The 25542-nt window shown below is 34.9% G+C and overlaps 1 protein-coding gene across 1 annotated transcript in view; it reads right to left on the reverse strand.

The window, feature by feature from the left end:
* Positions 1-5686: 5686 nt before the first annotated feature.
* Positions 5687-25542, reverse strand: part of NUA (nuclear pore anchor) — a 158605-nt gene continuing 138749 nt past the window's right edge. Inside the window, exons 46-49 of the mRNA XM_089796895.1 lie at positions 9028-9090; positions 8206-8673; positions 6480-8105; positions 5687-6031 (exon numbers count right to left, since the gene is read on the reverse strand). Coding sequence (XP_089653021.1) covers positions 5972-6031; positions 6480-8105; positions 8206-8673; positions 9028-9090 — 2217 coding nt within the window. The 3' untranslated portion in view covers positions 5687-5971. The remainder of the gene's footprint in view (positions 6032-6479; positions 8106-8205; positions 8674-9027; positions 9091-25542) is intronic.

Raw genomic sequence — 25542 nt, forward strand, 5'->3', positions numbered from 1 at the left:
AAAAAACTCGGCAACCACTGGAGTACTCTGTACTAACTACTTCTCGACAACAATTGAGTAATTATACTTCTATTTTACATAACATTACTCGGCCTAGATACAATCACTCAGTCGTAGTGTTGACCAAACCTTAACATCTTAATATGGTGTATGATTATAAATGAATCCTATTTAATTATAAAAATATTTATTAATTATTATATTTTATATTTTATAATAAATAATAATCAAAATATTTATTAATATTAATTTGATTAACATTATGCATTGATGTAGGCAAGAGCCTAAAAAAATTGTGATATTACTATGATATAATCAAAATAAAAAATTAGTTAATTAATTATTGGTCAAACATTATATAATATATATATTTATGATTACAATAATATTTAAATTGAGTACATGTATTTCAGGAAATATTTGTATTTTACATACATCAATTAGGGCTTATGACACACCATGTTTCTCTCTATGTTTTGCTTTTTTCCATTTTTTTTTAATGAGGGGGGATAATTATATACCAAACAATTATTTTCTTATAACATTGTCTCACTAAAAAATTATTTTATTAGGATGACCCCTATTTTGTAGTTTATTGTTGATGATCTCCACAATACACGATTTAATTTAATTTTCAAGGCACTTTCATTTCATTTATTTATCTTTTATTTTGATCTTTCTATAGAGGGAGTTATCCAACATATAATGTTGTAAAGACTTTTTTTTTATTATTGTTCCTACTTTTAAATGATTTACTAGTCTTTTTTATTTGTAAAAGGTCGAAACCAATATTGATTATTATTACGTGTTGTAATTAATTATTATTATTTATTAAGCTCGTGTAGACTCAAACCCAAAATGTGCTAGATAAGAGTCTCGCAATCACCGTTGTGTTGTAGGCTTTTGCCTGATCTACTAAATTGTTAGTCATAGTAGATTTTTCAATTTTTTATTTTTTTAAGTCATTGCCAACATTTCATGGCGTATTGACATTCAAGAGTATATGGTATATGTTCTTCTTGCTTCTCACATAAAGGACACCTTGATAGGCCTTCAAATCGTATTCTTCTTAATCAATTTTCTATTTGGGTTCTTTTCTAGAGAGAAACACACAAAAACATGCCCACATTCGAGAAGAAAACCTTATTGTAACAATTTTTTAAAGGAAGGTCTATGTTCTATCATTGTTGGGCTATAACCAAATACTCACACTCAACTTTGACTTTTTATGTTCCAAAATTAGATCCTACCGAAACTAACTTATATACCTTGTCTATGATGACAATTCTCTTAGAATTCAATATCTCTTTCGATTATGTTTTTTCATCACTACAAATTGGGATCACTTCAAGGGACTTCCATCTCCACCCTAGATCAGGGTCCCTTTAAAGGATTTCAATACTAGTCTTGAATTTCCCTTCCCAAAGGTTGGGCGACACTTCTTTAATTCTAAAGGAAGATATCAAACTATTCATTGTAGCATAGTCTCCTCAAAAGTCTTTCCAAAAGAGTGTAAAATTTCTCAAACTTGTATCCCAAATTAATTTATTCTTGATAGTCTCTATTCAGTCAAGAATGAAATTCTAGATTCTAGACTCTTTGGTGGATTGTGGTTCTAAAGCTACTAGAGGATCATTCTCTTGATGATATTTATTAATGATGACTCTTGCCCATTTCCAATTAGGTTCTTGAAATATTATGCCTACAAGTTTGGCACCTAAGCCCAAATTTTGCCATTTAATATTTTTCATGCCCAAACCTAGTGCTTTCGAGATTGCCCTCCCAAAGGCTTTAGGCATAATAATAATAAAGGTGATGAGGTCTCCTTGTCTCAAACCCTTTGAAATATCAAGAAAAAACTTTAGGCAAACCATTAAAAAGTAGAGAAATTTTTGGGTTGAGATAAAAATATAGATAAGGTTGATCCAATGGTTGAAAAAATTGAATGCTTCAAGATACTTACACAGTAATCTCCAATCAACTTTATCATATGCCTTCTATACATCAACTTCAATCTACATGTTTAGCTCTTAGTTGCATTGAATTGAATGTATAATTTTATGCACTATAATAATGTCATTCATCTAGAAACAAACGATGTATTATCTTCTAATATAATATAGGGTAATAATCATTTAACTCTATTAGTCATGGCTTTAGATAAGATCTTCTAAATTGTTACAATAAAGATATTCATATTAGCTTTTTTTGGGTATGAGTGTCAGAAAAGTAATATTTATCTTATGTTCCTAAATTTCTAGTGTTTTTCAATAGTCTCCCAAAAATTATTTCCCTAAAAAATGCCAACATTTCTAAAAGAAATCAACTTCCATCTAAGTGGGCACTTTATAGGGGTAAAGTTGAAAAAGTATAATTTTAATTTTCTCATGTAAAAGTCACTATTAAAGAATCTATTTTCATTATCCATAATAAGTTTTGAGATATTATTTAACGTATTTTTTTTGTGCATTCAAATTAAATATTTCCAATTGTTTAAAAGTATTTTGAGAAAGATTTAGAATTCCTATCACCCTCAGAACACCAAGTTTCTCTAAATTTTTGTTTCCAATAGATTTCCTCTTTAAATAGAAGCTCTTCATATCTTATGACATTCTCATTCAATTCTTGAATATTCTTTTCAACTGGTTTTCTACAAAGGAATTTTTAAAATTTACTTTATTCCAATTTAGAATTTTTAGTTTTAAAAGCTTTAATTTTCACACAAAAGAAAACATCTTTAACCCCTTGAAACTTTTTTCTTTCCACCACTAGTCTACTAATCCTAAGAATTCTCTATCTTGATACCAAATATTTTCAAGTTTAAAGAGATTCTTGGAAGGTTTATACTCTTCTTCAATATCCAATCTAAACATAAAATGGTCTGATCCAAATATAGCAAAGATTGATAGCGATGATAGATTTTTTTAAAAGACCCAAGGTCCCCTTCAATCATGAACCTACCTAGTTTTCTTACAATATTGCTAAAACCTCCTCTCGTATTGTTCCAACAAAGGATTCATTGCCCATTTTAATATCTAGCATGTTGTTATTGCTTACCCACTCTCTAAAATCATTTAATCATTGTGATTCAACGCCACCACTTTTCTCGCTCACACCAAAAATATAGTTTCTATCCCTACTACAACTACATTGACTTTTTATTTCCCTCCACAGATCATGTTTGATGATAGTGTCAAATTTAAAGAGATTCTTGGAAGGTTTATATTCTTCTTCAATATCCAATCTAACCATGAAACGGTCTGATCCATACATAGCAAAGATTGATGGTGATAAAAGATTATTAAAGGACCCAAGGTCCCCTTCAATCATGAACCTACCAAGTTTTCTTCCAATATTGCTAAATCCTCCTCTTATTGTTCCAAGAAAGTATTTATTGCTCATTTTAATATCTAGCATGCTTACCCACAGTCTAAACTCATTTAATGATTGTGATTAATGCCACCATTTTATCCCTCACATCCAAGATAGCATCGAAGTTCCCTCCAAAAATTATAGGATAGCATCGAAGTTCCTTCCAAAAATATAGTTTCTATCCCAGTTAAGGCTAAAGTGGTTTTTTATGTCCCTCCAAAGATCATGTTTGTTGTCAGTGTCAATTGGGCCATAAACGTTGATTAGAAGAAAAACACAATGACACAATGACCTCTTGGTAGTGTGAGCCCAACCTTCCATCCAATTGGGTCTTTTTTAAAATTATTCCAAAGCTTACTTTCTAGGGTCCCAAAGCATAGCTAAGCAAATGCTGCTTTACCTTCTACATTTAGCTTTCCATAAACCCATTTTTGTAGAAGAAAAATTCATTTCTTCTACATTTAATTTAATTTCTTGTATTAAAATGGTTTCTGATTCGTAGTGTTCAAATTAGACTTCAGCAAGTAGTGTGTGTTAGTGGCATTTTAGGCCCCTAACATTCATGTTGCGAGTTTATTGGTCATTGGGACCAAGGAAGACAAAAAAAAGTTCAGTGCAGAAGCTGAAAAGTATTTTTCTAATGTCGCATATGAAAATACTGAAAAAAATGTAGAAAGTGGTGTGTTAGGGGCATTTTAGACCCCTAACATTCCATGTTGTGAGTTTTATTGGTCACTGAGACCAATGGAGCCGAAAAATGTCTACTGCAGAAGCTGAAAATTATTTTTCTAACTACGTCACATATGGAAACATCGAACAAAAATGTGTTGAGTCCAATATAAAGTTTACTCTATCGGTGCAAAAAGTTATCTATAACAGCTATTGATATGCTTCGTCTAGCTGGTTTTATTTTGCAATTTTTACACTTAGACTTCAGTTCTCCTAAGAAGTTCAAAAACTGTGAAGGACCAGACTCTCCAACGCAGAAAATACACTATTTTTATGTGAATTCAGTTATATATTGTGTTTCATCTCTTTAATACTATTTCTAGTGAGTACTCACAGCAGCAATTCAAAATGAGATACCCCTCGCAAAAGAAAAAACATGATGTCATATGAGACCAAATCAAATGGAATTGTGGATCTGCACTGTCCAGATTCCTTAAGCCAGATACACCCACTCACAAGGGAAACAATCTCATCTAAGTTGAATATTTTATTCCGTGAATGTTTAGACCAACAATAAGAAAAAAGTATCATGCAAGTGGTCCTGAAGATTAAACTTGGTAAATTACCTCAGTTTTAATTGCTGGTAAGTGCTTCTGGAGGCAGGAAAAGGGAGAGCATTTTATCTCTGTTCATTTATTTTGGAAAAAATCCTTAGGCCTAATAGTTTATGATCTCATACCAGCACCAGACACAAAAATAAGTGTTAAGTTCTTGAAACATGCATGTTAAGGGTCTGTCTTTTATTTTGGGCTACCTACCATTGCAAGCTAAAACCGTTCCATCAAATATTTCCAATGTTAGTGTTAAAAGATAAATCCAATAATTTGATATTCTGGGAATTTAGCTCATTCAGCCCCACACGACAATTCTTGATTTGTTGAGATTAAAAAAGATTTCAAAGAGATTCATTATCTGTAACTCCAAATATTGCATGACCTATCATGGCATTTAAAGCAGACATGGTAAAATGCAGCTCTGCAAATGCCTTCCAAACTGTATATTAGAAATAGTAGTCTCTACTGGGAAATCAACTTAGGAAAAGCTATTTACACAGTTCTCGGCAACATCCATGTTGAGATCATTACATTGTTCGAAGAATTTATCATCCAGACATGCAATAAATTACCAAATGCATACATTCACTTGTTCATTCCTTAAATGAAACCAATCCATAATAATCTTGCAGAGACCCATCATGGCATTTAAAGCAGACACGGTAAAATGTAGCTCTGCAAACACCTTCCAAACTGTATATTAGAAATAGTAATCTCTACTGGGAAATCAAATTAGGAAAAGCTATTTACACAGTTCTCGGCAACATTCATGTTGAGATCAATACATTGTTCGAAGAATTTATCATCCAGACATGCAATAAATGACCAAATGCATACATTCACTTGTTCATTCCTTAAATGAAACCAATCCATAATAATCTTGCAGTGGCAAATTTGAAAGAGGAAAGAATGCTCAAAAGATAAGAACCAAAGTGACTAGCTTAATAGCAAACCATTCAAAGATTCCAGGATCAAAGCCAACACAAATGCTGTAAAACAGACGACGCCAAAAGAAGCTTTTTGGCTTCCTATTACAAAAATTTTACTGCTTCAATTTTATTAAAAATCTATTTCCAAAGGAGATTCACATTGCATTTGCAATAAAGATGAAGCTACCTAACAAAATTATGTGAAATTTAAATTCATATTCTTTCCAGTTGAGAAATAGCCTGAAAAAATAATGGTTTGTTACCCAGTCTTCTGCTTGATACATAAACTCCACTTATATACAACCTGAGAAAAGCTTTGGCTACGATTAATTGATGTTCTTAAAATATAATAATAGAGCACTTGGATTGAAGATACAATAATCTTTATTACTGGCCTTGCGAATCATCTCTTGTAAAGCCACGTCCGCGAGCCAAACTGCCTCCTCTCTGTAACATGCATTTAAAAACAAAGTTTAATATCAAATCACTAATCTCAAGTTTAACAAAATTATTAAAAATGGTAAAGCTATTTCATTCACCCTTCTTAATAGTCACCCTTTCCATTTCCATTTATTTAATTCTGCATAGATTTCATTGGTTTGGTTCACTTGTTTTCTTTCTATTTTATTCCTCAATTCTTTAGATTCCCCTCTTTTAGTAGTTTGTCATTTGTTATGGATCGCATTAGTAGGTACATCCCTCTTAAGTAAATAACTATCAGAATTGCTGACAGAGTTCCTGGAGACTCTTCAATAAAATTGGCAACATAAGTAAAGCTATAAATATTAAGATTTCGGTGCCAAATTTAGGCTAGATATTGTTTTATTTTAGAGTAAAAATATATATATTTTTCTTGTGAAAAATCAGAGTTGCCAAAAATAAATTTTGGACTAACCTTGGTACCCCTCACATTTCTTCCTCGACCTCTAGATATTTGTGATGGAGAGACTCCAATATTCCTTCCCCTCTCCCGTTCTCTTATTTGTTTCCCCTCTTTTGCCCTATCACTTAAGTTTATAATCCTTGTACTCGCACGTGCGCTTTCTTGTACTGCTTCACTAGACGTGCTTCCTACATCAGCCTTGTTTTTATCTTCAACAATTACATCTGAAGCAGTAGCTGTTAATGTCTGCTGTGAATCATTATCCAGTTGAGCATCGGTGATATTAACTCCCCGAGCCTGCTGAGAACTTTGTTCTGACATTGCTGCATCAGAAATATTAACTACAGATGCCTGCTGAGAATTTCGATCGAAGTCTGTGGAAGTTTGATTTAAATTTTCTGTCATTTCTTCAGAGGGCAAGACAAATTCTAGCTGTGCAGAACCTTCACCTTGCATTTCACGCTTATCCTCATCATGAGATACTAGCTCAATATCTCCTGTGAAACTATCCAGATTACTTGAAGCAATCTCAACATCATCTAATTCTACAGGAATCTCTCCCTCTTCAACATCTGGTGTATCAGAGAGCTGACTGCCTTCAATGGCTTCAGCAGAAATGTTATCTGTCACAATTTTTTCATTCTCAACATCAATGCCAGAATGTACCCCTTGAGGCTCCGATTCTTTAGAAGCAGAAGTATTAGCATCAGCTCCATCAACCACCTCCACAATTAGCAAACCTTCTTCTTGCTGCTTCCCAATATCATCACCCCCAGAAAGGATCTCAATCGATGATTGAACTATGGTTGGAGATTCCTGTTTTTCCACCAAGTGCATCTCAACCTCTTCAGTTATATCTTGCTGTACTGAAGTTTCAAATTTTTCAAGTCTTTTTTCACTAGAATCAACCTTACCTAACTGGCACCCATCTTCCTCAAGTGGTTCATTCATTTCCTTTGGTTTTTCTGAAGACTGTGGTTTCTCTACTTCGCCATGTTCCTCAGTGTCAAGTTTCTCCTGAGCTTCTTGTTGCTTCCCAAGCTTTGAGTCATCATACCTATTTATTCGGGGCCGTTTTAAGTCTTTTGACATTGTTTCCTCTGGTTCTAAATTCCTTTTACTACCATTGCCAGCCATATCAGACAGCTCTTCCTTGAGATTATCCTTTAACTCTCCTTGATTTGTAATGTTGTCCATTTCATCTGTCTCCTGTGTAGTCTCTATTGGAGGAATCTTTTCTGCTTTCTCAAATAAAGGATCACCTTGATCAAGAAGTTCTTGTGTGTTCATACCTCGTGCCCTCTTTTGAAATGGTGCTGAATCCAATTTGGTGTCTACTTCAGCAGATATTTCATCATCTACGTGTGATGTAGAGGCAACATGAAGACGCTTTCGAACACTAGGACCTGCTGGTAATGTGCCAAGCACAAAGGGTGAACTTGAAATTTCTGATACAACAACTGAAGCAGATGGGGCATGCACAGCTCCTTGGGATTCTACTTCTGCAGGTATTCCACTTTTCCCTTCCTCAGCAGTCTCTGCTTCCATTTCAGATCCATCAGCTTCCACTGCAGAATCTTGTTGATTTGTTCGTTCTATTCGAGGACGAATTATCTTCCTGCCTGTTTTTCGTGATTTCTGCACAGCAAACAAATAAATTATGTGAGAATAGTAAAAGCTCAATGCACAGTAAACAATTAGAATTAACTACATATAACAAATAATCAATTTTCCTTACCTCTTTATCATCTAGTGTAGATTTTCCCTGATGCAGCTGCTGTTCTTTGTCATCACTGCCTTTTACCTGAGACAGAATACTTGCGCTTCCACTTGATCCTTGTGCAGGAGCCTGTCGAGGGGGATGTCGAACAGTAACAGCAGTACTTGAAATAATTGGTGCAGTAGTAACTGGTACTGTACTAATTGCAGTAGTAATACTTGGAGCAGATGGAATTGTTTTGCCAGGTGCTACAGTTACAATAGTTGACACACTGCCTGAAGAAGATATTATAGGTAAAACATCTGCTGTTCCTACAGATGGTGCAACCAATGATGAAATATCAATAGCACTTGAACGAATGGTTGGCATATCTGAGGCTACAGAATTTGAAACCTCTTCAATCTGGTCTACCGCAGACAGATAGTTCATGGCTCTCTCATCTAATTGAGCCTCGGCAGAAAGCTCGCCAAGCGATGAAGCGCATACCTGTGACAGACCATTCAATCTCATTCTCCAGAAAAATCATAAGCTTAGTTTACATTGAAATTAACTGTAATAAAAGCAGAACAAAAGGGAATATAACAGATACAAGAGCATTTGGCATCCCCAGATTTTCATAACAGAAAATGAATAGGCCCTTAACATATGAACATAACTCTCCTGTATTAAACAATAATTGTGTGGTTTATTTTATTTGACAAGTATAATTATGGAAAGGCAAAATTGATAAGATTTTCTGGGAAAATTCTGCTAAAAGCCTTAGAGCATACTCATCAATGGCAGACCAAAATAGTGTCTCAGAACAGAAGCTAATGAAAACATTAGATAATCATCAAATACCTCTAGATTATTACTCCGTTGACGTTTATAGCTTTCAAACTCATCTTGAAACTTCTTCTTTTCCTGTAACACATGTAACAGCAATGTAAAGTTCCATAACAAAGAGAACCCCAAGAGAGTGAATTCATTGCCTTGATCCAGGCAAACTTGTAATTAATATCTATTAAGTCAAATGGCAATATAGAGCTAGTACTATTCCAGCATATACTAATAGACACTACTGGCAAATAAAGGAAGAGATGTAGCGAATGTTATTTATGTACAATAAGTTTAACAGGGTAACATTATAATGTAAGCATTTACAGGTCAAAAGTATTAAGCAACCAGTTAATCATCAAACGAGAGTTCTGAAACCAATCTCATGAGCTAGATTGCATAACAGACCTAGTATAACAGAAAGAAAATATGGTAGTAAATGAACAAGGGTTAGCTTCATGCCTTGCAACCTGAAACCAAACCTTACACACTGAACTCATTAGTGCTAACACTGATCGGAACACACTCATATTCATCTTTTCAATATAATTTAATTGAATTAGAAAAACACTTATGTTCCTCCTGGAAATATTATAGTTGTCACTTATGTCAAGAAAGAATGTGTAAGTGTCACTGATGTCAAAGGCATGAAGAGCATTTTATCCATGATGGAAGGCAATCGTTAATGAGGTTAGAAAGAAGGCCCAAGCCCACTAGACATTATTCACGAGTTAACTCATGCTACACAAAATCTCTATCTACTTTGGTGTTTCCTCATAAGTTACTTGGCTTGCCCCCTAGCGCTTCAGTTAAGGCGAATTTTGAACCAGTTCGCCATCTTGGTCCAGTTTGCCTGCGGGTTTGACAAAGGTTCAAATCCAGGCAGACTGGTTCATCCAGGCTGAACCTAGGTTGAACCAGGGCAGACCAAGTGCAAACCAGGTACAGTTCCATTGAGAAACATTCTATAATTTAGTGCAGCAAACAATCATTTCAGAAATTGAATTAATTCTTTTACATAATAAAATAAAATTTGCTAAAGCTCAGATATTTATTACATCAAATTTAAAAAGCCCTCAAGATTTCTTCTAGTTAATTTTTTTATTTCATATCCAATTGCTGATAATGTCCCACCTGATTAATAGGAAGCTCTCTATAGCAAGAGATCATATTTTAAACATTAAAAAATATCTTCAATAAATGAAGGGAGTTGCAAGCTACTTTTATAACATTTTTCATGTAGGATGTTAATTACAAACAAACAAGCTCTCTATACAGTGAAAAAAGTAATAAGCATTTGAGGACTTGCAAACCAAAACCCCAATTCAGATTTTTGTACTTACAAACCAAAACCCCAATTCAAAATTTTGTCATACTGGTGAACCAGATCTTCAACCCCAAATTTGAACCCAAACCCGAACCAGCAACTTAGGGTTCCTTCTGTCAACTATGATGCAGGCTGACCCTTGTGCATTTGGAAAGACACAATACAATAAACTGTTATTTCTGGTCAAACCCATACAATTAACATATTCCTCGGTAGTCAATCACCCAAGACAGTTATATATAAAACGTTAGTTCATGTAAAGTGATTAAGACTTTAAGATGATGATTATCATCATCATTTTAAAAGCAGTGAGATTAATTGTACTATGGCAGTGAATCACTTATGAGGGGCAGTGATGAATATAGAAGGATTAATCACCATTCATAATAGCAGTGATCACTTTAGAGAGCAGATATTAATAAAATTAGAAGGCACCAACCCCGTTGTGAAAGGATAATTTGTTAAGAGATGCGACTGTATTTTATAATAACTTTTCAAAAGGCTACCTCTGTTCAAAGGGATGGCTCTCTTCGTAGAGCAGGAAGATATAAAAAGTGAGAATTGAGGAGAGAAGAGAGTGTGTAATAGAATAGATTATATCGTGTCTATACCAGCAGCCTTGTATGGAAAGAATAATTATTCAATCAATACATATTTGTGAGAAGGGTATATATATATAGAACCATCATCCATTGAATGAGTAAAATGCACAAAGGGAGAGCAGAACATAAAAAGCAGACTAGTGAAACTATAATAATTGAAAAGATTGAAATTTCCATCATAAGTTGAAGAAGCAACATTCATAATGTGGAATTGTTTTCTAAGATGATGCTTCCTAAAGAAGATATTCGTGTCTCTTGCTAAGTTAGTGCTTAGCTATGGTGGTAAGTACCTACATTTTGTGAGGATAGGTGTCTCCAGTAAGTTGGTGCCCACAAATCATTTTCAAGGAGACTGGTGTCTTCTATGAGTTGGTACCTATGAAATTTGTAAGAATTATCTATAAGGAGAAATGCAAAGTGGCATGTTCAGTTCTAAAACAAATGGTATATATATTCAATCTACGCAACAAAGATGAAGCAAATAATGGCATTCACAAAATTTTCTTTGTCCATTCAATGAAAATTTCAAGTTGTTTGCTCTCCTCAGTTAAGGAGAGCCATGTCCAAGATTACACAACCAAGACCTTCACATAGGACAGTGGGGGAAACAAACAAAACACTACAATCTTGAATACATACTATTCCAAAATAAATGTACAAATAGGGGAAATGAAAATGACATGGTACCACAAGGGTGGCCGATTATCAAGGATAGTGGGCAAAAATTAGACATTGTCATCTCATCAATATCACTCATAAGATAGATAGGGCATTAGTTTTTAGGGAAATTAAATGCTCAACAGATTGCAAAGATGCAGAGTCCAACTTAAGATCCTCAAATATTCTTGAGAAGATTGGCTTTCGCAATATAGTTTAGAGAATAGTTACAAGACTTGAACTTGGCACTTGTACTCCACCAAGAATTGACAAAGACTTGAAAATTGAAGAAAAAATGAAATGTAGAGATTCTTTAGGATCTAAAACTACCATCATGCACTGTCAATAAATAAGCTCTAAAGACACAGTAAACTAATCAAACATATTTCAACCGAAGGAAACAACACTTTTAAACATATATGTATTACAAAATGCTTTAGGTGTAGAAAGCTTGGGGATTATGACATACATGGTATCAAAAACAAAAGTCAAAATATGGAGTTCTGAACTATTGTTAAGAGAGCTTGTTCTGAACAATGCAGATTCATGCACTTCTATCTCAAACAGGTATGCAATGCTACCACATCCTTAAAAGTGCTACTTGAGATAGGGTTTCACTTAATGAACTAGAAGTCCATCCATGATAATGCTACAACCATGTAGCGTTCATTGTCATCATTAATAAATTTATCTTCCAATAGTTCTTATACGTTAAAAGTATATTTTTAGTTGTACAAAGATGTTTCTAATACGAAATCGATAATATTGACCATAAATTAAGGGAATAAAGATTTAATTCAAATACCCTCCCTTACTAGTCAATCTATCAACTACAAGTTGCCCCATAAATTTTACAAACTTGTCGGAGCTCGGACACTTGGTGAGAATACTTGTCTGATTCGTAGTCCAAACATTAAGCAATTGAACTGATCCATCTTCAACCAATTGTCAAATGAAATGACAATGAAGGTCAACATGCTTGGTTCTCAAATGGAGACTGGATTCTTGATCAATTTTATTATCACAGTAAAGGGAGTAGAATTTTCTTGAGACATTTGCATGTCTAAAAGCATCCTCCGAGGCCAAACTGCCTCACAAGTTGCCTTCACTATTCCTCGATACTCAACTTCTATCGAGGAAAGTAACACTGCTTGCTGCTGCTTGCTAGTCCATGTGATAACACCAAATCCCAAATTGAAAACATAACCTGATTTTTTTGTCATCAATGGAATCTTCTCAATCTAAGTCGGTAAAACCAATAAGTCTAGGATTGTAACTTCTACCATACAAAAGATCAAAATGAAAAGTCTCCACCTAACATGTCACACGCTTCACTACTACCCAATGATCAAGCTAAAGGGCTGTCATGAAGCGAAAAATGTAGCTCACTAGAAAACTGAGACCCGGTGTAGCAGTAAGATAGATGAGACTGCCCACCAATTGCCTAAATGTTAATTCATTCCCCAAATGTGAATCTGATTTGGTTGTCAGCTTCAACCCTTTCTCCAAAGGTGTGTACGTAGGTTTGCAATATTGCATCAAAAACTTGTCCAACAAAATGCAAGCATACTCAAACTAAGATAAGAGGATACTACTTTGACTCTGCAAAACTTCAACACCTAAACAATAGTGAAAAAGTCCCAAGAGTCATGTCAAATGATTGACACAAGTTGTGTTTGATTTGATCGATCAAAAGTGTCGAATTAACAATAATAATCAAGTAAATCAACATAGACAACAAGAAGAATATCATTACCAATGTTTGTGACTTAAAGAAAAAGCTTAGATGGACTCCTATAAAAACCATTTTTTGAAAGGTATTTGTCAATTTCTAAGTAGCAAGCCTGAGGATCTTGTTTCAAACCATAGAGTGCTTTCACTAATCTACACACCTAATGTTATTTTCTAGCAACCCTCAAGCCAGGCACTCTTCACATCCATCTGATGGACTTTCTAACCAAACGAAGCTACTAAGGCAAGTACAAGTTGTATGGTACTCATTTTGGTCGTAAGAGCAAAGGTCTCATAATCAGGCCTTCTTTATGTGAGAAACCCCTAACAACTAGACAAGCTTTGTGCTTGTCAAGAATTTTGTTAGCTTTGTACTTGACTTTGTAGACCCATTTGCAGCCAATGGATTTCTTCCTTAGAGGAAGATCAAAAAGAACCTGTGTTATCATCTAGAAGGCTCTCATATTCAACTTCCATACCCTTTCCCACTCAAGAATCCCTTTAGCCTTGGTATAAGTTTGGGGCTCAAATGTACTATGAATGTTGGCCATGAGAGCAAAGTTGCTTGTATTTTGCTTCTTGTTCTTGCTTCTATAGGATATAGCCTTGATGAGCTCATCTAAACAAAGATCACTGATGGTCTTAGCCCACCATATAGGTCAAAGAGTAGAAGAGTCAATATCATATGCAGAAACAATAACTGGAAGGTCAACAAGAGCATAGTTCCAAGAATCACGGCGATTCATGCGATTCACGCGATTCGGCGATTCGATTCAAGCCAAACGATTTTTTGTGAATCGGAGAATCGAATCAGCAATAAAGGGTTTATGAAATAAGTTACTCACTAAATTTCAAGGGTTTTTTAAATTTTCCGATTCATGGCCGATTCGATTCCGATTCATGGCCGATTCACGATTTGATTCGGCCTTGCCGATTCCGATCCGATTCCGATTCTTGTTACTTTGAACAAGAGTATCATACAAAAGAAATTCAAGTAGTGCATCGTCAAAGTTAAAGTTTGTATCATCCCTCCCATCAAATGAACAAAATGGAAAATGGATAGTCAAATCAATAACCTTCAAAGGTTGATACTCATAAATATGCATAGACAACCAAAGTTGAAAAGGTTCATGTTCTTCATCATAGACATCATTACAATTGAGGATAAGACGATCAGTGTCTACATCAATCAACTGGTAAGTCTTGTGGTTGTCACTGTAGACAATGAGCATAAGTATCTGACTCTTACAATCCAACTTGGAGCATTAGGCATCCGGAATCCAAACATATGGTAAAGAGGCAAAGACTTTTCAATGATTGATTTTAGACTTGCAACTAATCCAGGCTTCCCTAGGAGTCGAACCCCTTAAAAGTTTGTCTAAGAGACCAATTAAGGAAATAGCCTATAGTAAACATTGCTTCTACCTAATATTTCTTAGGAACACTCTTGTGCTCTATCAGAAACCTAGCGAATTCTGTTATAGTGTGGTTTCAATGTTCAACAACATCGTACTATTGTGGAGTTTAAGGTGTGATCACCAGGCATATGATGTCGTGTGTATGAAAAAAGCTAGAGAAAGCACTAGAACAAAACTCCCCACCCCCTCATCGTTCGACCTAAGAGTGATTATAGGACGCCCTGACTCTTCTTCTACTAAGGCCTTATATTTTTGAAATATAATACAAACATCTAATTTCTATATAACAAAGTACCCCCACATTTTACAACTAAAATTATCAACAAAAAGCAAGAAATACCTGGCATTAGTAACAAAAGATTTATGCATTGCATCACATACATCAACATAAACCAATTGCAACATGTATGAGTCATCATCTTTGAATGCTGTCCCATGTTGCTTCCCAGCCTTACAAGCTCCACAAACTTTGTGATGTTCAGTCAGAATCTTAGGTAATCCAAGAACTAGATCTTCCTAAAAAAGATGAGCAAGATAATTAATGCTCAGATGACCATTTCGTTGAAGCCAAAGGTTGCTAAAGGATAATGATTTAGTTGTAAAGGCATGCTCAAGAAAATAACTCGAATCCACAACTCCACGCAGACCATGATCCTCAATCCCAATAGCCACAGTAGTGTGAGTCACATGATCAACAATCAAACACTTGTGCAAAGTAAAAACCACATCAAGCTAAGTAGAATACCACATAATCTAGCTCACTGATAGAAGATTCAATTTTCATACAAGAACATAGTGCACATTGAGGAATATGAGATTCCTCCCACCAAAATGTATCTACACGTTGCCTTTGCCTCCAAAAAAAAACTAAATTAATGAAAGTTGAGAAGTCTATGACCAATCATGATGATGAGTGAAATGTTAAGAAGCAAAGAAGTGTATGTATGAAGGAGAAGACTTCGCATGATTTGTAGGGTTTTTTCCATGAAAGCATAAAACACAAATCCTTTTTACACTAAGTGCTTTGTGACATTGACCCTTGATTGAAACCTTTCCAGCTTAAAATGTTGCAAAGCAAGCTGATTCTGACAGTCCTTTATCAAGAAAGAAAAATTATGGGAGAAGATACACTGAACTTTCTCCTTCTTCAAGCTACATCCTAAGGCTAACTAGAGACATTCTACTGAGAGGATTTAGCTTGTTCTGAGGATGAGGTTGCACTGCTACCAAATTGTTGTTTCCAATTATCCTACTATAGAAGTTGGGTACACAATTTTGAAAACATAAAGTCAGCATTAGTTGTGGTAATGTTTAGCATCTCTATGGAGTCCTCGTAGGATTTAGGTAGGGTTTTAAAAGTTATAACTACCATATCCTCTTCCTCCATTTTTTGACCAATGGCCTCAACATCTTTGATGTCCCTAATCTTTGTCAAGATGGTCTTGTAAGGGCATGCACTCATCCATCATGATAGATCATAGTTGGTTCTTCAAAAAGAATGCATGGCTCTTGCCTGATGTTGCTTGGAGGTCGTTCAACATCATTAGATTTCTCTAGCTATCTTCTCAGATGGTGGGAACTAATCATCAATAACTGAAAGATTGACAAGCATGGCTATCTCTCAGTTGCACTTGTAGCCTTGATGTTGTTCAACTCTAATAGGACGAGCAACACAGGTTGTCATTACCCTCTACTTCCATGTGTTGTAATTGGTGTCATTGGATCACTAACTACCTTCCAACATTATGTTGGTCAAAGAAGCCATCTGCACGCTTTTCGAGGCACGAAAAATGAGAAACTCTAAAGAGAAAAAATAGATTCTCATATGTGAGGCATAAGTCCCAACACAGATTTATGTACATAATTCAAAATATATATGAAGTAACTTTGGTACGAATCTTGAGGTGCAAAGACAAATTTTAGATGAAGACCCAGAAGCCTTTGCAAAAAAACCCACAAGGAATATGTTGGCTATAAGATCAGACCAAAAAAGAAAAGCATTTTTTAGGAACCCTAGTTGACTAGGTGGAGGAAAAACCTAGGTTGTACAAAGATCAGCACAAAAAGAAAATGGTATGGCATTTAAAAAGACGAAATGAAGAGAGGAAATCATATGGAGAATCCATTTGGAAAGCTACTAGAAAAAATAAATAAACTACACTGAAAAGTCATCTACAACAAAAAATGACCACAATTATGCTTGTGCAAGACAAGAAATGAGAAGAAACGGTCATCAAGTTCAAGAAATGTTTTTTCGTCAACACTAAATGAAGAAATCTCGTCACGGTCTAAAACAGGTTGACAGTTAGAGACAAACGATGAACACAATGTGATTAATCTGTGCAGAAGATTGTGATTCAAAACCACAAAATGTTGTTACGACCATAGATTGAAATCTCTCCGAGAAGTGGCAAATATCTCTACTTTTCGCGATAACTTTTGTAAAACGAGAAAACTTAAGGTTTTTCTAGCAAGAAATTCAAGCGAAGAAGACCTTAAATTCTCACCGATAAGTTGGCCACTTCTCTACAATAAATCGTGAACTTCTCACAATAACTTTACTTCTCTTGGGCGACTCTAGTAAAACTAGGGCACCTAGCGACTTGCCCATTCATTCTTTATTTTGCAATTTTGAGTGTTTGGAGGAGAGGAGAAGGGTTTTGGCTGAGACAAATAGTTTTTAGCAGCCTTGTAGATCGATCACAAGTGGAATTGATGTGGATTCGAAGCAGATTTGAAGAGATTTTCAAGAAAACCTGAAATCACAAGTAAGTTTTCTAAATTCTTTTTCATTTTAGTGGGACGGGGAAGAGGAAGATGTAGATTATTTTCATATTTTAATTGACATGTGTATTTGCTTATCTTTTTGCAAAGACAATTTTCTCTGTCTAGTTTGCTTTAGAGTTCAAAGTCTCAGAATATGGCTGCCAGCCATGGACATTTCACATGAAGATGCAATTATGTTACATATTGCATTTATATATATCTAGATTATGTTGCTTGGTTTGTTTACTCATTTACCAACTCATTAGATATGTATCCTTATTGAATTTTGCAAAAAAATGCATTTTTTATTAAATTTAAGTCATTTTTTAAATTCCCGCTATTTTCCCAAGAAGCTGCTTAATTATCTCCGATATTTGTCGAGAACTTTATTTTTTTCCTCACCGATAAGTGGCAGAGAACGAGATTTTGAACTATGGTTACGACCATTAAAAACGTGAGAAATGTGTTTTTAGACGAGAATTGTCGATGACCAAGCAAAACAAAAATTGCAAGTTAGAATTAATTTTTAGAATACTCATGCTTTGCAACCAGAAAGGTTCTATAAAAAACTCATGAAGAAGACCTAGATTCCAACAAAAGCCTTCTAAAAATTTAAAAATCAATTATTTCTTAAAACAAACTAAAAGCTTTAAAAAATTGATATTGCTCTAATACCATGTTACACAATTAATTGGTAAAATAATGAATGAATTAAATAAATGATTGCTTATTGTACAAAGACAGTTTCTATTATGAAACAATCATAAAATTGGAAACTATCTAATATTCACAGAATCTACAATATTGACCACTAAGCAAAGAATAATACATATATTATTCTAATAAAGTGGCACTTAGTTTTCTCTATCGTAGTGCCACATGCAAAGGCTTTCTTCCTGCAACATTGGGCATGGCCTTTCTATAAGAAAAGTACATAAAATGAAAAGGAATGCAATTGACAAAAATAAATCAACTAAACAATATAATCTTCTTCACCCTTAGGTTGTAAACTTCACATGCCTATATCATGATTGCAACTAAACAAGCGATTTTATATTTCTTGCCAGCTCTACTATTCTCAACAAAAAACTAGGAGCTTGCATATTTCAAATACTAGTAGACGGAATAGTTGTAGTTGACGTAACATAAGGTGCAGATATATCCCCATTATACAAGTTCATTATCCCAACCGTTTACTCAAGTTACAGCTTACCACATTGAAGTTAGCACAAATGGTGTTTCTAGTAATAAGGTTTGAATTAGAGGGTGTGCTGGCCTAGCTCTTGATCCATCAAACACACTACTAAAGAGGGTTAAATTCATTGAGAACATCCAACCAAAAAAATCCCAATTGGACATATCACCACTGTACAGATCAATGTTTATTATCATTCATTACTTGAATAATCATGAGTTGGATTTGTTGCTGAGTGCATACAAAATCCCTTTTTTTTAAAATAGAAATCATGCTAAAAATCCACTTCATTCTTCATCTATCTTTATAAGGATACATTTGTTAGAAATAGGGAATACTAAGGGGGATGGGGCGGTGAATCAATATTCCAACACTTTTTGGCCCAAATATGGATATTAAAAATTAACCTTAAATTTGCATATATTAATTTACTAAACAACAATAAGAAGCAAACCACAAAGTAACTCATAACAACATATTTTGTTAACTAGGGAAACCCTGGCCAAGGGAAAACCCCGGTGGCGATAGTGCCCACAAAATGATCCACTAATCGAAAGTACCTTGTAAAAGGATTTCACCTTGTTAGGAGTTTATTACATACATATAGTGTATATGTCCTTGTTAGAGACCTCAACCCTGATAAGAGTTGTGTACAAAATGGTGAGCTCACTATTCTTACAACAATATACAACTTTACTAGTATATATAAATACCAAAACTGTGACTATGCTAATATTCCAAATATTTGATTAGTCATTTGATGTCCTTTGCATCTGCACATGCATATAAACCTTTGCTCTTCTTTGATCATCAAAATACCATCTAACCAACATAAACAAAGCTCACACATCAATCATATCATAGCATAAGCTTTGGTGTCATACCATTTCCCTTAACTCCTTTGTCTAGTCAGCCTTGTGTTTAATCAACACATTACCAAAACTACTAACATCTGCTAGGTGACAGTTAACAACTAGGATGTCGCCCCTACATTCGTAAGTCCTTGATTTGACAAGTCAAATAGATTCATCAACCAAAATCACCCAGAACTTGTGCCAACTATAAAACTAACATAAGCGGCCTTAGATGTGTCATTAAGACTCTCAATTCTACTATCTCTCAAAATCATAGCTCTGCATTTGCTTCCAATGAAGCTCACAGATCAAAACAATACATTTGTGCATTGTTTTCTGAGTAACAATCATTTTTTTCCATTATGATATACCAATCCATATAGTTACCTTACGTGAACTTAACCTTGTATAATGTTGACATAAATGACAACATCCACGATCTTACTTCGACCAACTTGCCAATAATCTCCCCCTTTAGCATTGATGGCAACATTTGCGAAAAATTGGCCTAGTATAAAAATGATCTTCAAAATCTCAAAACTTAGCAAAATTGTGGCCATCCAAAATGTATATCATATTTGCATATAACTATGCTATTATACCTGTATTTGCACTCCCTCTTTGTATACAACTGTGTTGGTGAATAGATTTGTTTTCATATAATGACTCTTTATAGACTATCTCCCTCCTTATCTTGAAGGCAACAAAGTTCACAATAGTTGGGTAGGTTCAATAATTACCTCCTCTGACTTCTTATGAGGTACAACTCCCCCGTTGCATATGCAATGAATCCTTAAACACACAATCTTGTTTTTAACCAGAAAACAATTAAAGGTGACACAACTCATTCTTAGATAAGCGACCATTGACAAACAATTATAAGAAATGATAACTTAAAAAGAAAATACAAAGTTCTTCTTGTGTTTGAACATTCATAGATTTGTAAGAAGATAATAGTAATATTCAAATTAGAAAATTGTTAATTAACAAAGATCAGAATCAATCAGAGATTTCAAAGAAAGATTTTCAAAAAACTTTCTTCAACCAAATCTTAAACACACAAATTCAGATTAATCTCATAATTCGTTCATCTTGCAATGATTCTCAGTTCAATCGCAAATGATTTGCCACATTCCATATATTAATTTAGTTCTATTGTCACTATCAAAAAGATAACATTCAGCATATACTAAAAAAGAGCAAAAACCATTATGTTTTCCTTCCTTTATCTTCTAACCCCTAATAAGTCTTTCAAAAATACCTTCAATAGTTTTACGTCAGAGGGGGTCTCCCTAAAAACCCAACCCCCTCAACAATTAACAAAAGTAGTTAGTAAAACAAAAAAGTTCAACATGGGACACGCATTCCCTGAGTTCAAAAGTACTTAAAACAAAACATAAAGGAACCCATTAAGCTGGGGAACCAAGGCCTTCATTCCCAACTTGCTCCTCATTGTCACCCTTATCACGTGCCAGTTTCCACCTGCAATAGACACCTACGAACTCATGGAGTGCACTTGAATTAGCAGTTCTTAGGCTCAGAAATCGCGCATTCCACATGTCTAGATCCCATTTGATTATGTTGAGTTGTTTGGCATACTCTGGCAAGTGATCCATACAAAGGGTCAACATAGACTCAATTTGTGCTACCTTTGAAAAATCAGCAGGCGCGAGATTAACAATTTCTTTGGTCACCTTTAAATCAACCTCAAAAGACTTGAACAAAGGTTCAATACTTGAGTTCCCTGCATCAAATTGAATCACGTTGTTAGGACTTACTATCTGCATATCTTTAGTAAACCCAATATAAATGTGTTTGATATCAGCTTCAATACTTTGAGCATTGGTAATAGCAGACCTATAGATTAAACATCTCCAAGTCATGTTTCTTTTTATCACATATAGTGTGCCAAAATCTACTATTTTGAAAGGGTTTCCTGCAAAGAACTTTTCCACACCATATTGTTCTACGTCTGAGATTTGTATAACCACAGCTGACCATTTAGCTTCCTTTGTTTCCCAAGAGGGTATTTGCGCTCGTACTTAATTTAGCAAAGCATCAACATCATTAAAGACCGTTACACATTGATTGAGAAACTCCTTACCTTTTTGGAGCCACGACTTTGCCACATTGAATTTGGTTCAACTGCCTTTTGTTGTCAAGTGACGTTGGATCAAAGCTTTGGGGTGCTTGAACTAGAGGTAAAACACCAGAACCATCCAAGGAATCAATATACTCCATCATCGTTTTTCTTTACGTCCTTCTAGGATTGAATTAACATACGCTGAGTGGATTCACTCAACCAGTGTTCTTTGGTTTCCCTATTTAATACTCCTAGGCCTACCCTTCTGATCTCAAAATCTCTAACATTCAAATCTGCGGAAGTATCTTTGGGCTTATGCAACGCAACTTATGTTGTTACTTCCCCTGGTTTGGCATCCGTTATTAAGCGAGTAGATTTTTTCATACTTTTAGGCTTCAAAGCTTTAGCAGTATATTTCTTCGCCATATCCCTTGTAGGTATGGAAACTGGAACCAAGCTTCTTTTTTCTTGCTCACAGAGTTAATCAACCAATTTGCTACAGATGAGGAAGTTTTGGTTCCCATTAGATCTTTATGGGTGTGCTCAATGAATCCAGAACCTGTGAAACGCTATGCAAAGTTGCCTGAACTTGTTGATCATTATCCATTGAACCTTCACCTTGTTCTTGATCTACATCAAGATCTATTTGAGTTTGTTCCTGGGTTTCCATGTTGACTTGCTTCTTAAACTTGGACTTGGACCTTGCCCTTTGTACAACCGGCTGATTTGGAACCAATTCAGCAACCACTGCCTTTGACCTCTTTTTGCTACCTGCAGGATCAGTGGAAAAGACAGCATTAGCCCTAGAGGAAGAAGGGGATTCCTTGATTGTATCTTTAGTTTTAGACCAAGATGTTCCTTCTTTCCTCTTATGCTGAAACCATGCTTTGGTGCATTCAATAATACCATTACTTATTTGCATTATGTCATCCATTTCAAGTTCAGATCAATCAATAGGAGGCGGGGAAGGATCTTGTTGTTTGAGGTAGTTGGGTTCAATGATCACTGAATCATCTCCTTGAACTCCCTTAAGGTTCAATTCCAATGTAAAGGCCAAAACTTGTGATAATAACATCCTAGAGTGGCTCCTCCTTTGAACTTTTTTTTCCGCTCAAGCAATCCTCCCAATAATCTTCTAAGTGGGGTACAGGTGAGAAATGATCTCCCACTTCTAGGACTCTCCCAAAAAATCCTTTACTATCGGACCCTAGTCTAGCTTGATAAGGTTTGCAGTCAAAAGCACACAAATCAGTTCCAATATTAATAGCATCCTCTAGATTTTTACATGAAAGATTGCCAATTCTCACTCAAAACAAACTGTCCTTTTTATCTTTAGGTAAAAATTTATAAAGCTTTAGATTCTTACATGAAAGATTGCCAATTCTCACTCGAAAAATAGTTGTAATTTTTGGCAGGGCAGTGGATGGCTTGGCAGTTGGTTGTCACCTGCAGTTAATAAGGTTAATAATTGCTAAGCTCTTATTTAGTTATTATTCATTGAGTTTCATTATTATAATAATGTTTATATTATTATAATAATAACTTTAAATGATATTTCTAAACAGCAAGTTGGAAAGTTTCTAGTGTTGAGTTCTCTTGGGAAACTTCCACGATTTCTGAAGAAAAGTTTTATGGAAACTTCTGCCAACAAAAAGCTTATAAATGAGAGTTCATTTCATTGGGAAGAGCACGCTTGAAAATTAATTTTCTTTGTTGCCTTTGTGGCTTTTTCTGAGTTCTGATTTGTGTGCCCTTGCTGAAGTACAAGGGTCATTCTGAGAATTTCTATAGCAAATTGTTGCTGTTGTATAACAATTTCCCTTCTTCTCCTACTATGTTGTCTATGTCTAAGGAGATTGTTTTGCTGGAAGTGATATTGTGGAACTGTGGAGTGAATTCACTGAGGAATTATTATCAACCTGCTGTTGCATTCGAAGGGCTCAAATTGGGCATTATTGTTTACTGATTTACATCTGGAAGGCAGCATTTACGTTGTTACTTGCATAAGTGGCAATCCTAAGCCAATTCATCTCTTTAGAAGCTGGGCGGCATCTTGTCTTGCACCTGCAATTCATAATTCTCAGCGTGGTGACCTGAATATCAGTTGCAGGTGTGTTTTGGGAGGCCTGCATTCAAGTTACTTCAACCTGCGATCTCCGGTTTGGGCCTGTGATTCACCTATGAAGACCAGCATTTCATTCCTTAAGTATGCAATTTAATTTACAGGCCCACTATAGAATTTCTGGGACAAGTCGGCATTCAGCCTGCCAATGTGGATTGCAGAATCAAGCAACAGGTTTCACAAATAATTGGATCTGCTATAGATAGACATTCTGTCACTATTAATATAAAAAAAAAATTATTCTTCCAAGTTTGTTGGTTGTGAATTTTAAAGTAGAACTATGGTGTTTAAGTTTCATTGAGAAAAAAATATTGGTTTGTGCATCTCTATTTCAGTATTGTTTCAGTATTTTAGATGATATGGAAAAGACGCAGAAATTTACATGAATCCATCATAGGAAAAAAGGGTATCAAGCACAAACAATAGGGAAGGTACATACATTTTGGCTACATCATAGAGCATTAAATATAATTGCATTTTTAATCACTTTGCTGGAGAGTTGGTTTGTCAAGTGTTTGACAGATTGCCAAAAATCTGATTTGTGAGAAAAGTTGGTGAAATCGGAGTTGTACAAGTTATAGTCAGGGAAGGAGTTTTTACAGTTGTCTTATGATTTTGCGTATATCAAATTGTTCTTTGTCTACGGCCATTTTGTATACAATCTGAATGCTCTTGCTGCCACAAAGTTGTATCTTGTTTTGTAATCCATCTTGTATCCCAAGTATCTTAGCAACCAACCTAACATTTGTTTGTCTTATGTTTGACAGTCTCATTTCCCTTCTATCCCATTTAGTTCCTATGTTCTTTTCAACTTCTTTCTTCACAAGTTTAGTTGCCACTGGAATTGTACCAGTATACTTTAATCCAACCACCTTGAGCATTTAATTCTTTGGTTATCATGGTTGGTTGATCTTCCATCCACAACATATCATCATGTATTCTACTCAATACAATTCTTATCCATTCTTGTTCATCAAATTCCTCATAACCAACAAATTGTAAGATGTTCATGTTACCTAAATGCTCAAACCCTAGTTTGAGAGATTTGTCATCATGGTAGATTTCATCTAGATCTGTGCTTATATCATTATCTCTGATCTTCTCCAACTTATAGTATATATAAGCCCTTATGTCCTCAACATATAATACTCTCTCTGGGGTTTGTGAAAACCATAGTTCCAAGAATCGTGGCGATTCATACGATTCAGCAATTCAATTCAAGCCAAACAATTTTTTGTGAATCGATGAATTGAATCAGCAATAAAGGGTTTATGAAATAAGCTACTCACTAAATTTCAAGCTTTTTTTTAATTTGCCAATTCGTGGCCGATTGGATTCCAATTCATGGCTGATTCACGATTCGATTCAGCCTTGCCGATTCCAATCCGATTCCGATTCTTGTTACTTTGGTGAAAACACACTCGCGGGGTTATCTACCATGGATATAAATGGATGTCTCTTAAATTGATAACAAGGTCTAGCATTAATGTTGCAAACTTGTGGAGTAGCCGTAATATCTCTTCCCTTCAAACAACTGAAAATTAAGATTACTTCTCAATTTGATATATACCTTAATTCGATTCCATGTTAGGGCATCCAATTCACTACTGCAAACAACTTTAATTCTCCTTACGAATCACTTCCCATGCTCCCTACTCGACATCTTTGCTCAAATGATGAAGAATGAATCTGAATTTGCCCTTAAATTCTTGCTAAAAAACACTTTATCATTAATTGAATCCCGTGAAATTACAAAAAGCTTATGAAAACTTACAGTCCTTCAA

Source organism: Cupressus sempervirens, chromosome 8 (assembly GCF_028749045.1).
Source record: "Cupressus sempervirens isolate cs-2001-9-10 chromosome 8, ASM2874904v1, whole genome shotgun sequence".
Taxonomy (NCBI): Eukaryota; Viridiplantae; Streptophyta; class Pinopsida; order Cupressales; family Cupressaceae; genus Cupressus; species Cupressus sempervirens.